This window comes from Anas platyrhynchos, chromosome 1 (assembly GCF_047663525.1).
Source record: "Anas platyrhynchos isolate ZD024472 breed Pekin duck chromosome 1, IASCAAS_PekinDuck_T2T, whole genome shotgun sequence".
NCBI classification, from domain to species: Eukaryota; Metazoa; Chordata; class Aves; order Anseriformes; family Anatidae; genus Anas; species Anas platyrhynchos.
This window is the reverse complement of record NC_092587.1, coordinates 66,720,711-66,735,594: the sequence shown is the minus strand read 5'-3', so window position 1 is coordinate 66,735,594 and position 14,884 is coordinate 66,720,711. Positions and strand designations below refer to the sequence as shown.

At 40.4% G+C, this 14,884-nt stretch overlaps 1 protein-coding gene across 4 annotated transcripts; it reads right to left on the bottom strand.

The window, feature by feature from the left end:
* Nucleotides 1–4,585: 4,585 nt before the first annotated feature.
* Nucleotides 4,586–14,411, bottom strand: MGST1 (microsomal glutathione S-transferase 1). Of its 4 annotated transcripts, none has more exons than XM_027461350.3 (5): nucleotides 14,256–14,397; nucleotides 13,858–13,927; nucleotides 11,591–11,738; nucleotides 8,742–8,836; nucleotides 4,586–5,786 (listed from the first exon to the last, which is right to left on the bottom strand). In XM_027461350.3, exons 3-5 carry the CDS (start codon nucleotides 11,714–11,716, stop codon nucleotides 5,540–5,542), a joined length of 468 nt encoding a protein of 155 aa, XP_027317151.1. In that variant the 5' UTR covers nucleotides 11,717–11,738; nucleotides 13,858–13,927; nucleotides 14,256–14,397; the 3' UTR covers nucleotides 4,586–5,539. The 4 variants fall into 4 exon arrangements, with proteins under 4 accessions (XP_027317151.1, XP_071896538.1, XP_027317078.1 ...); XM_072040437.1 differs by lacking the exon at nucleotides 14,256–14,397 and adding an exon at nucleotides 14,107–14,174; XM_027461277.3 differs by lacking the exon at nucleotides 13,858–13,927 and having other exon boundaries at nucleotides 14,256–14,409.
* Nucleotides 14,412–14,884: the final 473 nt, after the last annotated feature.

Sequence of the window (14,884 nt, the reverse complement as noted above, 5' to 3'; positions counted from 1 at the left end):
TGAAGAAGCAGAATGCTGCATGCCTCTCTGAGAATGAATAATCTATTAATCTTCAGTTAATAGCACTGCATTGAGTCTGCCACTTCAGGCTGCACTGAGCTATCATGAAAATAATCCTCTCCTTTCACTCTTCCCTTTCTTTTTTTCCTCATTGTTTCTGCACGACTGCTACTACCTTCTGAATTTATTCCCCCTTGCTGGACGAGCAGTACCCATGAGACAAATCCCCGCACACCTTTTTTTTTTTTTTTTTTTTTTCCTCAGACAGACAGGCTTCTTGGAACTTCTCTTCTTATGCTCTCTCAAAAGTCCACTAGCACATGTAAGATGTGGAATAAAAGAAAGATGCTAACTGTCAGTGGTGATGCGCACTGGGATCCACCAGCAAAGAACTAGAGATGAAAGCATTTGGTTGTGAAGATTATGTGGCCACTACTAAAATAACGTCCTTTAAGGCATAAAAATAAACGCCTCTCAAATGTGTTTCCATGGCAAAAGCAGCCACCTGGCACACAGGTCAGTATTCGGAAATGCCATGTCAAGGCATGGAGGCTGACTAGTTAATACAAGTCAGGCACCATTCTCCTGCCCATATGACACCTCAGTAGGCTTTGAAGAAAGTGTGCTGGAGATGTCATTTTCCACTCTTTTATAAACACCCACTTCAAGATGCTTCACTCCAGGCTAGCAAGTGATGCCCTACATCACTATACTATTATTTACAGAATTTATAACATAGGATCATGGTTACAACTTCATACATTGCAAGTATTTGTGGAGCATATTCACCAATTCACCAGAATATACTTTCCTAAGAGTGCTTATCTAGCAGTAACATACAGAAAAAACTTCAGGCATTATACTTCACATTTCTCACGCCTACTTTTAAAATAGAAAAGTAGTGTCTTTGTACATGTGGAAAGAGGCTCTACATTCTTTTTTTTTTTTTTTTTTTTCTCCTCCCAAGAGTGAACAGGAGTGAAGAACAGGGTACATTAAAGGATGAAAGCACTGGTTTAAAATATTTCATATCCCTCCTTGCATTGCAATAATATAATAACTATCTTGACTTAAAAAACAAAATAAAAAAAAAAAACCTGTTTTTAAAGATTAGATTTAGTGTGCATATTCCAGAGAGAAACAAGTTAAAGAACAAAGTCAATCAATGCTTGTTTCCTAATGTCTCTGAATAAAGATCACATACCTTTCTGGAAGACATGCTGTAATTAAACTAACCTCAGCAGAAGGGCAGCCATTCCATGGCATATTTTCCACTAGAGGTCAGGCTGAAGGAAGCAATGATCTATTCTAGCCTTCAAAATCTGAGTGAGAGTTACTAATCAAGTTTTGGTAGTTTGAAAATCAGAATTTAATTAATAACACTTTGCTTCACTTAAAATGAATGACAAAGATGTGTTTTTCTAAGTGTCCAACTGCTGGAGGTATTTAATCATGAGAGTATTTTAATACATGTCAATACAACTTTTCACAGAGCAGTTGATGTGCCATCTCAGTTGGCAGGACAAGGTTTGTACTGCAATAGAAAAGTTTTTCTCAAAACTTCAGCCTTGAAATGAAAAACATGTTAAAAAGTTTGGCTAATGACAAAGAATATTTTAGTTACTTTTAAAAGGGTATTTTTCAAGGTTTTTTTTTTTTTTTTTTTCCTTGTGAAAGGATATACATTACAAGCAAAGTCCATCAAAAAACTAGACTGAATTTGTTTCTGTAAGTAACTAAGAAGAAACGCTGCTAAGCATGGAGTAATGACCATAACAGACTTTGGATGACTACATTTTTTAAAACCCCAGAGAGATTTGAATTAGGAGCCTAAGCTTTTCTTTTTGTCCAGTTTGATGACATGCAATGTCATCATTTTCAGAAGCACTGAACCAGCTTCTTGAAATAAAACCTTGAAGGCAGACTTACTCCCAGAAATTCAAGGAAATATCTGATGTATCATTTATAGTTTTAAACATCTGCTTTGTTGCACCAGGACATGAAATCGTGCTCAGATGGCAAGTCCTAGCTCCAAGGTCTTCACCAGTCACCAGCCCTCTCAGCAATTCACTGCCTACAGCACATCTGTCTCCAGCCATGAAAACCTGGACAAAGTAACCTTGTCTACAGTCACGTAAACGTTTACCTCTGGGTTGAAATCTAAATAGAGGAGTTGCTCACAAGTTTACACTTCTGAAAACAAAGAAGCCCACGAAATTCACTGAGAAAGGAAACTAACTAACTAGATCAAACTATGTCAGCTAGTATTTTCAAGTACCTTAAGGTCACATATTAGAGCCACTTCAAACCATGATGTACTTTACAAAAGTAAGAATATAAAATGTCAGGAATAATGTGCAGAGAGAAGAAAACTTGTAGTTTCTCCAGCCACCTACGATTACTGGTAGAAATAAGACGCATAAGGTTTAGAAATGAAACCTGCAAGACACTGGTTTGAGTTTCCTATGGTCTAGCCTCTTCTGTACTTTCACCATCTCACATGTAGTCTACCTGCTGATAAGTCAGTTGCTTCATCAGAGTTACGGATTACCACAAAAGAGCCAGGTAAAAGCTCAGTCTGAAATTCACATATACATGTTTTAAAAGGTGAAAAAGCATTTTATATCAGCAGTGTATTCAACTAATGGTTTTTTTTATATATATTATTTTTATTTTTTATTTATTTTTTATTTTCTAGTTCTGAAAATGTGCTAACATTTTAAAGTATACACCTGCACAACTGGGTATGACACAGACACATCTCTCTAACGCACAGCCTGGAGCAATGTAAGAGCCATTTGAAAAGGACCACTCAAACGTAACTTCCACAGAGCTGGCAGTCAGAGTCTCATTGAAGCTGGTAACGCAGATTTCACAGATTGTACCCCACCCAGATTCACAGATGGTATTTGTGGGAGCAAAGGAAAATAAAATATAGGTTTAAAATAAATGCAAGAGAAACACAGAATAATATTGAATCACTCTAGGTATTTCTAAGGGTTTCTGTTTATCTTTTCTATTTCTCAGCACATAGTGAGTATATGTTCAAGGCTTTGATACCACTGAGCAAATGGAAGGGTTTTAAAATTAATTTTGTTTCAAATGTAAAATCACAGAAATAAAGATAGGCTCCAGATATTTCTCTTTAGAGTGAAGTTACTGTACAGAAGCTTCATGCAAAAGGAGTTAAAAGCTGCTCCTGAATACATTGTGCTAGTCTGCATCCCTCCTTGTGGACCACTTGTGATGTTCTGACCTCCTAACATGCCTGTTAATTAACTAAACCTCCTATTTTAAATGTAAGGTGTTATGAACACTTAGCTGTTAGGTGGCTAAGATAATGTACTACTAAACAACAGAATGAATTGAATGCATAGACCTCTGCTTCCTTAGTGTTACTGCAGGTGTACTAGAAAAACTCAAAAATTTGGAAATTAATCAATTAAGAACCAAACAATTCTGAAATTAAGGGGTCAAAAGCCTACTAAGAAGTCCTTCGTAGGAAAGCTGGTACTGTGAGTTTCTTATTCTGTCATGCCTTTTTTGTGTTAAAGGGAAGGGCTAGCTCTGCTGAACTGCAAGCGGATCCCTCTATATGCTTTAGATGCTGACATTACAATACAAGGGGGCAGGGTAGTTGCAGACGGATCAGTCTGAGTTGTCAGGTTGACTGACAACTATTGTTTTGGGCCCTGGTTCAAGGTCCCAGCCTGACCCCTTCCACCACCAGCCCCTCTCAAACTAGGAAGGGCTGATGGGCAACATTACTTTGTTATAGTCATACCCTGCCAGGTAGCTGGTCTCAATTTCTCATAAAAAGCTAATAGAGAAAGAAGGTATAGGAAGAAAACAGCAAAAGCAGCAAGTGGTAGAGAAAGATGCAAAGAGAAGAAACATGGAAGTCCATGCTTCTGTTCTGCTCCCTTCTGGAGGCCCTCATAACCCAAAAGGTGTTGACGTGTGCTTCCAATTCCAGTGTTTGACTTTTAATCATCCTCTCTTGAAAATCCTCTTTCTAAAGAATCCACTTCCTCATTATTTCAGTCATTAGTTAAATTTAATTTCTGGTAAATCAATGTTTACTTGTTGATTTCATGTCCTACCCTTCTCTTTTTAATAAGTAAGACTTAGACACTATCCTTGAATTGACATAAAAATCCCCTTCTTTGGATTTACCCAGTCTGTCTGCATCCTTCCCAACTCCTCCTATCGGCCTTCTCAGCTACAGGCTAGCACAACGCTGTCTGACCTTCAGTGACTCACCACAACAATGGGTAGATAGGTAGGCTCCAGCACGATGTGCCTTGCACTTTTACAACTTTACCCAGGCCAAGAGAAAAGCCTGTGGCATACGGAGACAGCAGAATGAAGTCTTCCACTCCTCTCTGGGCTGTCCAGTAGTAGAACAGCTTCTGAAGTACAGAGGCAGAAAAGAAAACCAAACACAATGGGCTCTGACTTGCCACTTAAAATTTATGAATGACCAGCACGCTGGATATAAAGTCTTTTGGGGGTTATTTTCTCTCCTTGAAATCTCATGCTACTATTTAAGCCACGGTTACAAAAACAAACAAGAAAGACCAGGAAGAGTCTTTAAAGAAATTATTTCAAACTAACACATCATAGAAAGATATAAGCAAAGAGCAAAATTTCCCATCAGCAACATATTTATGACAGTATGACATACAAACTAATTATATATTCACATCTGAATTACTTGATATATACATCTGCAAGTGTCACTCATTTTATGCTGAATTTATTCATAAACCAAAAAAGAAAAGATCATTTACATAGGCTCTACACTTTATCCAGTCACGAAAATCTATGTATGAAGTAACTTCAACAAAAACAATTACTTCAGATTTTCACCAGTGTCACTAAATAGTGTTTAACCCAAATACTTTTCTTTTTTAATCTACTCATCTGAGAGAGATGGAGCTACAATGGTTTGCATTTTTTAATCCCAAAGTGGATTACACAAACAACAATTTCATCAAAGATTTTTTTTTTTTTTTTTTTTTTTACAACAAACCTAGCATTACCAGCTACATCTTATTATTAAGGTAAGCATTCTTCAAAGAACTGTATGATTGGAAATCTCTTTCTGATACATAGTGACATTCTATCTGCTGGCTGCAGTTAGAAGAGTCAAAATGAAAACAAAAATTCAAACACACTTTTTTTCATCTTATCTTTATTGATTTAGACTTCAGAGCTACAGCCAAAAATAGAGCATCTGTAGAAAATTACCACACATGCTATCAATACAGCATCATCGTATGTTTAGAATTATAAGCACTTGACAAATAGCAAAGAGAACATTCAATCTAACATTTTGGCAATGCAACCAAGAATGCAGAGAGGGACTTTTTTTTCCTCCAAAAATAAGTATTTCTAACCAGGAATGAAAAGCCTCTGTTAAAAAAATTAATTCTCATCACCCTGTAAAACTCATGTTGGCTCATTCAAGACATCAACACACACCACTGGAAACTTTGCATGGAATGTCAAATGATACACAGAAGCTATAACTCAGTTACAGGTACAACGCTGTCTTCAGCACTTTGTATGCCATTGAGATGGTAACAGCATACCCAACTACCCAAGACAAACCTCTGGCAGGCTGGGGAAGAGGGATCAAATATGCAAGAGTGTGAGTGATCCTAGCTCCAACGAAGATCCTAAAATGCAGCAAGGCTGTGGACAGATCAGAGCCACTAAGAGCATACAGCAGTCCAATGCCAAGAAATGGGACAATATTTTCAAGGTCATTCAGGTGGCCTCTGGGGAGAAAAGCAAAGTTGTTTTATAGTGTTACATTTTGTTAAGTAAATCACTTCAAGTCTTATTATTTTTCAGCATCTTCAAAGTGTGCTATTGTTAAGGCCCTATCACTACTGTTGACTTTCTCTACAGTGGGGCCCTGACTTTAACGTATGTTCACCTGACATTGCTCTGGTCTCTCTTGCTGCACCCCCATACTTTTATGCTTCTGATCTTCTATATGAAATATCTTATATTTTCTCTAGGATCTTGGTAATATAAGGGACTTACATGAAGTATGTGAGGGCACCATAGTGTGCAAGAATAAAACAAGAGGAAGAAGATTTTCTGGGCTCCCCAGTACAAAAAAGACAGGGATCTGCTGGAAAGAGTCCAGCGGAGGGCCACAAAGATGATACAGGGCCTGGAGCATCTTCCTTATGAGGAAAGGCTGAGAGACCTGGGCCTTTTCAGCCTGGAGAAAAGAAGACTGAGAGGAGATCTCATCAGTGTGTATAAATGCCTGAGGTGTGGGAGACAGAGGGATTTGGCCAACCTCTTTTCAGTGGTTTGCAGGGACAGGACAAGGAGTAATGGTCACAAGATAGAGTTTGCGAAGTTCTGCGCCAACATACAAAAGATCTTCACAGTGAGGGTGACGGAGCACTGGAACAGGCTGCCCAGGGAGGTTGTGGAGTCTCCTTCTCTGGAGATATTCAAGGCCCATCTGGACGCCTACCTGTGCAGCCTGCTCTAAGGAACTTGCTTTGGTAGGGGGGTTGGACCCAATGATCTTTCGAGGTCCCTTCCAACCCCTTCAATTCTGTGATTCTGTGACAACAGCTGGAATTCTCCTGTACCCTCTCACAAACAAACATCAATTGAACCGGATGACACTAACTGCAACTATTAGACTTCATTATTAGACCTTCACAATCTACTCCAACACTATCAACTTAGTTTGTAGTCTCCATAAAGAAAATATGAAACACCCTATATATTAAACATTCTATCCAAACTTCATGAGACCTCAATCATCTTGAAGAATGTTATTTTTTAGCACCTAACAAGTCTGACAGTTATACTCTTGGTTCATTTTCTTCACTACTAAGCACTAAAATAGTGCTAAGTGGAAAAGTGTTTGAAATTTTGAAACCATAGTATAATTTACTAAGAATGTGTTGAGACTGAACTCCAGATCTTGAACCCTTCCACAGCTCTTCGTAAACCTTCCCTGCTCCCTTTACCTCTTAAGATAAACTATAATTCCAACCAAATTTGCTGATTGAAAAAAATTGTAAGCCTTACTAATTATATCAAATTTCACTGCCAACTAGAAACAGAACATGGTGTTGTTTTGCAGCTGCTTTTTGAACTCATGTATCATTACAAGAAAACATATCCTCCAGAAATGTTTTTTGCTTTTGTTTTTTCCCCCCAAAAAAATGCACAAAAAGTAATGTTTTCCATACCCATAAACATAACAAATTCCAGTCACTTATATAGAAGAGAAGCCATGATAAATCTATCCAGCATTCTCTGTTGCCTTGAAGCTTGGAATAGAAAATAAACATCCATTAAGAATCATTGTCAGGAGAAAATAAAAAAATGGATGCTTTAACACCAATGGAGTAACTAGAGACAAGCTGACTTACTAGTTCTGGGGAAGTCTTAAACACTGCAAAACAGCAGCACAGGCTTTGAGAATACAGTCTTGTAAAAATCCTATCTGTGTAGCTCAGACTGTGAGGTGACTCATTTTCCTAACATACTGATTTGAATTAAAAGGGCACTTGGTCCTAAAGCTGGTAGCAATTTAGCTGTCCTCTTAAAATTTACAAACAGAAAGGAATTACTCTTCAACAAGAAGTGCCCAGTTCTATGTAACGGCCAACACATTAAACAACAACTCCCTGAATAACAGAAGGGAAGGAAAGGGAAGTTCATTAGTATTTTTACAGCCCACTGAAACCCTCCTTTCTGAGATTTTAATCCAAAAGAGACATACAGAAATATACTAGCCTTCATGGAACTACAATCATCTACATCAGCAAGGATCTACTGTTCTGAAATCAAAGTTGATATTTATTTTCTAGATGTTCCCTAATGGTGTTTTAATGAGAACTGTTCATTCACATTGAAGTTTTTGGTATAAAATCTTGAATATAGCAAATAAACTAAAAGCTTCATTAAGGAATAATGATACAGAAAGCATTAAGAATATTAAAGGTTCCTGTGCCTTGTTAGTACAGGTATATCAAACAGCATCTCTAATCTTATGATTTTGGTACCAGAAAATTTTTGCCAATAGCTAAACAGAATTAAATAAGCTGCCACATTTAACCCACTGAACTTAACTTTACAATCTGCCATGAATCTTGCAAAACAAAATACATACACTGCAGGTTGCACACTGCTATACTATTAATAGCATTCTTCCAGAAGGCTGGTCAACTTTCCCGTACAACTGATACATCAGGCAGTAACCCCAATTCAATCCAGCAAAAAGAACACAGGCTTGGACTCCCACTCAGCATAATTTGCCAAACCATGCCCTTATTACAACTCTGGAGTTCCATGATTTTAATACAATTTCATTCCTCTTCCCCCCTGTTATTTCCTTTACACTTTAGTAAAAGATGCAACTCTTGCAACTCACGCTGAAATACACTGAAAGCTGATTTATACTAAATCAATGTACAATCATGTTTTATAATCTTCTCACCACTTTCCCCAAGCACTCAGGATCCAAGAGTGTGCTATTATAGCCAAACACTGACATTACTTGTAGTTTGCATGCTGACCATTTGAATGCGGAATATTTTTTTTCATTTGGACAAATTAACATAAAACATACTAGAAATAGCAACACAAAAAAGGTATGGGTTTGCCAAAGAAAATGTGATGAAATTAGTTCTTTGATTCAGGCTGATTCTGTTACTTAAAGTAACTTTTGAAAGACTCCCATGCATTACCTGCGTACGCGTTCAACATCTGCATCAGTCCGCAGGTATTTTTTGGCACTCTCGCCTTTACCAAATGATGCTGTATCTTCTGGGTTAACAAATGCCTATTTCAAATAAAAACACAAAAGAGACATTAGATGCAAGGATGCTGCTTCTAGTCAAAGCAGGTTCATACAAAGATATGCTCTCTACTAATGCCCCTGTAACCCCACATAACTTACCTGCAGTTAAAAGCACAGGGTACAATACATCATTCAACAGAAAAATAATTTCTTGAACCTAGCCCACGTGTAGCATGTACGCTGACAAATTAACAAAATTTGTGCATGTAAATGATGCCTTCTTATAACATGGACAAACACAGCAGATGACTGAAGCAATGCCAGTGGCCTGAAAGAACATCATAACACGGAAGGTAGAAGTGTCTGTACTGCCTAAGCCTCTTTTCACTATTCTTGACAGATTATCTGAAAGCCCTTTTGGATCCTTTCCTTCTTCAGAAGTCTATACAAGAAGAGCATCCGCTCCCATCCTCATTATTACCAAATACACTGATCCCTTTCCTTTTAGGTACAAATTTTGCCACTTATATGACGCTTTATTACCTCCAATAATTTAAGATTATCATTTGAAAACATCATTCACTTCAGTTGGTGCAGACTGCAGTAGATGTCTCCTTGCCGAGATGTAGTAATACATGCATTCTGTGAACTGTTCATGCTATATAGGATTTAGATTTTAAGAGGTACATGATTGCTTTCTGAGGCAGCCTTGATCCCTCGCTGTTAAATATCTTTGGCCTCAAAATTCTGGAGACATTAACAGTGTCAGCAACACTCTACCTTTCCTTGCTCCATTGCTTTCCTCCATTTTCTCTTAATACTTCATTAGTCTATTTTCTTTTAAAGACTTTTTTTTTGTCGTTTTAAACAACAAATGAAAAGTACTTTACTTATCTGTTTTTTATATTACTGTCCACCATAAGAAAAGCAATTACCTCAAATCACAGAATCACAGAATCTCTAGGTTGGAAGAGACCTCAAGATCATCAAGTCCAACCTCTGACCTAACGCTAACAGTCCCCACTAAACCATATCCCTAAGCTCTACATCTAAACGTCTTTTAAAGACTTCCAGGGATGGTGACTCCACCACCTCCCTGGGCAGCCTGTTCCAGTGCCTAACAACCCTTTCAGTAAAGAAGTTCTTCCTAACATCTAACGTAAAACTCCCCTGGCGCAACTTAAGCCCATTCCCCCTCGTCCTGTCACCAGGCACATGGGAGAACAGGCCAACCCCCACCTCACTACAGCCTCCTTTAAGGTATCTGTAGAGAGTGATACGGTCGCCCCTGAGCCTCCTCTTCTCCAGGCTGAACAAGCCCAGCAGCCGCTCCTCGTAGGACTTGTTCTCCAGGCCCCTCACCAGCTTCGTCACCCTTCTCTGGACCCGCTCAAGCACCTCCATGTCCTTCTTGTAGCGAGGGGCCCAAAACTGAACACAGTACTCGAGGTGCGGCCTCACCAGAGCCGAGTACAGGGGGACGATCACCTCCCTAGCCCTGCTGGTCACACTGTTTCTGATACAAGCTTAAACGTGAAAAAGCCGGGTGGCTTTTTATGAAACTGAAATTTTTCATTAATTTTTATGAAATTAATGAAAGTCCTATTGCCATCTGCACACACATGGAACACAACACAGTATGAACATTAATATAGGACTTCATTAGATCTACATATAGAATCATACAGCTGACCTGCTTCTAGAGCAAAAGGAAATAAGGTTACAACACAGAAATCACAGAAATCTGTGTTCTATTTTGAACCTGTGAGTGTGTGTGGTCTACTGGACTCAACATTCAGCTGTGCCAAAGACCTAGAGAACCATCTGAAATCAGCAGTTGCTCGAACGCCATGCTACTAGGACCTCAAAGGTACTGTGTAACATCACAAACAACAGAATAATTGAGCTGCTTTCTCTTTCATCCAGCAGGTATAAAAAGCAGCATTTCAACTAAGGGACTGCAACAAACTCTCTGAAGCACATGCTGTCTTGCAAAAGCAGATCTCACAAGAACAGTCATATGGGGCAAACCCAGGGCTCTTTCATCTCAGGACCAAGCGTTTCCTAGAGTGGCCAGTAGCAGATACCTAGAGATCACCAAGAACACGGCAAACACAATGCAATGTTTCCCATGGGCACCCTCTCCTATGCTAGATGCAGCTTCTACATTATTTAGTAATCCTCACTCAATCTTTCATACACTTATCCAAACTATCCATCAATCCACGTAAACTTCCAGCCTGCCACTCATTTTTGAAAATGATTTTTTTTTTAAAATGACCTTTGTGAAATGGGAAGACTAAAACAATTAGGGAATGTAAAAAGCTTTGAAATTACTGGATGAAAGGGTTATAGAAGCATACATATATAACTCATATACCCTCTCTGACCCTACTGGTTGGTTATTCACTTAACACAGCTTCATATCATGTTTTATTTGCTTTATAAATTGGGTAGCCTGGACACCAGCATTATCCACAAGACAGTGGAAATTACAGTTTTGAAAACTTCTCATTTAAAAGGAATAGATATGTTTTAGAAGAATAGCGTAAGTCCAATGCAACTGTAAGAGAGTCTCATAAATATCTCACAATTAGGTTAAAAACATTCTCCATTTGATACCAAGAAAGCACCAGCTGGCCAAATCCAGTATATCATTAGGGGAGGGAAAGAGGAGAAAGTTGAAACAAAATAGAAAGAAAAGCACCTGTATTTGAAAGGTGAAAAGAAATGCCTATGATATCTCTGTTATTTCAATACAGATTTTTCTACCAGACAACAATCCCAGCTTCTTACCTTTCTTGTGATTCTGAAGTATGCAGTTATAAGACTCATTAGCATCATTTTTAGGAGAACAATAGTTGCATAGGTAGCATAAGCACGGAAGACTTCATTGTCAATTAGCTGGGTAAGTTTAGCCATTTCTCCACTTCTCACTGATGACCTTTAAAAAATATTGAAGTTAGACTAACATTAGAGAAGCCCAAAGTTCTGACAACAAGACTGACAAGACAGCTCTTCTTAGCATCACTGCAGTGACGACAGAACTTTGGCTCTCTGAAAAAAATATTTTTCATAATATTATTTTAAAATTATTTTTTTTTAAACAAGCAAAATACTTAGTACACTTTCCAAGTAACAAAAGCCAATTTTAGACCAAGTCATTTGAACTAGTGAATTTCCCTAAGCAATTACCAGGATAGAAAGAGTGTGATGACATACTCTATGTACTAGAGTGTTTAAAGAGGAAAATTAGTATTGCCTACCTTTTTTTGTAAAATGACACAATTATAATTGCATTTCAGCTTTTGAACTAGCCAATATCTTCCCACCCAGCAATAACTTGTGATCAAACTGAGTTAAACATGCATTTTCTTCCTTTGAGACCTAGTTCTTAAAAATTGCTTTTAGCATGATTCACGGGCAAAGATTAAGTTGTAATGACAAAAAGCAGAGAACTATTTATGCTTTTATCAAGGGAGGTTTAAGCTAATGAAGACTCTTTCCAGTGAGGCTGTACCAAACCCACCATCTCATGGAGGCGGTATCTTTTATCAACACCATCAAGTTAAGAAAGTTTTGAGGATTGAATGCATATAAAATGAAAAGCATGTCCACCTGCACATCCAATTTGTGCTCTGCACAGAGCAAGGCTTTTGCCTCACCAGGTGCTTTAATCATGCATTTAGTGAGTAGGAATCCATATAACTAGTATTTCTTAACTACCAGATACTTCATTCATTCTGAGAACAAAATAAAATTACATTTTTTTTGTCACGGCTAACTTCAAAATTTCCTGTAATATTTTAACAAGAAGTTAAAATTATGTACAGATCTAACATTCACTCATTTTGCCTTCAGCATGTAGTCACTGCCAGCTACAACCAAACAAGGGAAACTGGACCACCTGCGAACAGTACAAGACTCTTGTGCTGAAGGTACATCCTTGGTGGCGAAGTGGGCAGGACAGAGGTAAGCAGCTGTTTTCTCAGTGATGCAAATCTAGCCTTGCCTAAACATGTCTAGATGTGGGGATGGGATTTTGCTCCCTCCTTTATCCTTCACAAAAGAGTGCTTCGGTCACTGGGCCAAGCACTGGGTCTAGGGATTATGGGAAACTCAGAGCAACTCTTTCCACTCCCACTGCAGCTCAGCAGTTCTGAAAACAACCAGCAACTGGGCAAAGATTTTTCTCAGCAATGAATAGACACTGTCATTTTTAACTTAGTATCACAGCAAAAAGTATGCATGGTTTCAGATTAAAAAAAAAAAAAAGTAAATCTGTGGCTTCGAAGCATTTTTCCCCCACTGAACTTGAAAGCCATATTGAAAACACATCCAAGAACTATGTAAAGTCATGAAAAACTGAAAAACTGTTCACCGATGTCTCTTTATCCTACCTGCTGGAACTATACCACATTTATCCATTTTCCCTACTTGTAGGGTTAACTCTTCTAATTCTCAAGGCCTTGTCTTCACTACAAAAAGGGAAGATCAAAACCTCGCTGAAGACAAAGAATTCATCAGCAGGAAAGCCAAAATAAACCCTACCTTGTATAACAGATCAGGGTTTAAAGGGATATGCTTAGTAAAACTATCAGCAGACTGATCTGTAAGTGTAATACCACACTGCGGTGGGAATGCAAAATTCAAAAGTAAAAGTTTGGATCCCACGTACAGGCTCTTAAAAGCAGAGAGGGGAAGATAGTTCAGCCACGTTGCCCTCACTGTGCACCTATGTTAATATTCACATTACACATGATTTTTGTCCCAGTGCTGACAGACTAGGCCTTCCCTGTGCAGTTGTGATTGTTAATATCAGCTAAATACCAGCTGGGATGGCCTTTTGTTGTTCGTTTGTTAAAACACTACTTTTCAAAGTATTGTGTGATAGCAAGTCCAGCTTCTCAGAAATATATGCTCTGTTCTTCCCCGTTGCATCCTTAGGCACTGACACTACACCCACCCCTTCCATAAACTATGGTAATTTAACCCGCCTTCAAAACTCAATCCGTAACAAAACCCCGGCGGCCACGCTTGAGTCACGGGGCTCCCTAGCAAACCTGTGCCGTCCTCAGCTGTGAATTCAAAGCACGTTTCGGCTGCTGCAGGCGTCCAGAGAGAAACTGCGCCCTTTAAAAAGAAAGAAATCGGGAAGTTTCAACACGCCCTGGGTGCTCCTTAGCCCGGGCCGAGCAACTCCTCCCCAGCTCGGGGGGGGGCAACCTGGGAGGCGGGGGGCAGCCAACGCCTCTCCCAGCCCCGAGGGCTCCTCGGAGGGAGGCGATTTCCCCACTCCCCACAGCCAGTACCTAAGGAGCCCCCTCGCCCCACTCCCGAGCTGTCCCCGAGCGAACCCCGCTGCCTGTCCCCGAGCACGGCCCCGGAAGGCGGCGGCTCCGGGGGGGAACCTTCCGCTCCCGCCCGGACGCGGCGCCGCCATCTCGCAGCGCCCACGCACCTCGCCCGGGTCCCCTCGGAGAGAGCGCGCCCGGCGCTGCCGCCCCGCTGCTCCCGGCCGCCCGATGAACCCCGGCCGGCCTCGGGGCCCCGCCTCGCCTCGCCTCGCCTCGCCCCAGCGGGCGCGGCGGTGGAGGCGGAGGCGGGTCCGGAGCTGGGCGGCAGCATGGTCCCCGGGGGCCGAGGGCCGTGCTCCCCCACCAGTGAGGGGGCGGCGGCGGCCACGTCCCCTTGGGGGCCGCGGGGCTCGCCCGGTGGCTCCGCGGGACTGGGTGACCCTGCTGAGGCAGCGTTCAGGCCTCGGCCCTCCGGGAGTTTAGCTGGAAGAAAACCGCGGGAGAAAGCAAAGAGAAAGCCCTCTGGCTTGAACGCTCATGGGCTTAAAGGCTTTTAAAACCCTGGAGGGAAAGCAAAGGTCGCAACCCAGGCAGACTTCATCATCAGGCACTGTGTTCAGCGGTTACACAAGCTGCTAAATGGTCCTGAAGCTTGCTTGAAGAAATACTGACAGCACCAAAAAGAAGGGCTGTGAAGCTGGTGAAGGGCATGGGACACGAGTCCTACGAGGAGCAGCTGAGGGAACTGGGGTTGTTTAGTCTGGAGGAGAGACCTTACTGCACTGTACAACTG

What these genes read in the sequence shown, in the direction of transcription:
- MGST1 (XM_027461277.3), bottom strand. Translation starts at nt 11,716, where the DNA reads ATGGCTAAACTTACCCAGCTAATTGACAATGAAGTCTTCCGTGCTTAT. An exon ending in ACTTCAGAATCACAAGAAAG is followed by an intron (nt 8,837 to 11,590) that starts GTAAGAAGCTGG and finishes TATTTGAAATAG; the next exon opens with GCATTTGTTAACCCAGAAGA. An exon ending in GATGTTGAACGCGTACGCAG is followed by an intron (nt 5,787 to 8,741) that starts GTAATGCATGGG and finishes TTTTCTCCCCAG; the next exon opens with AGGCCACCTGAATGACCTTG.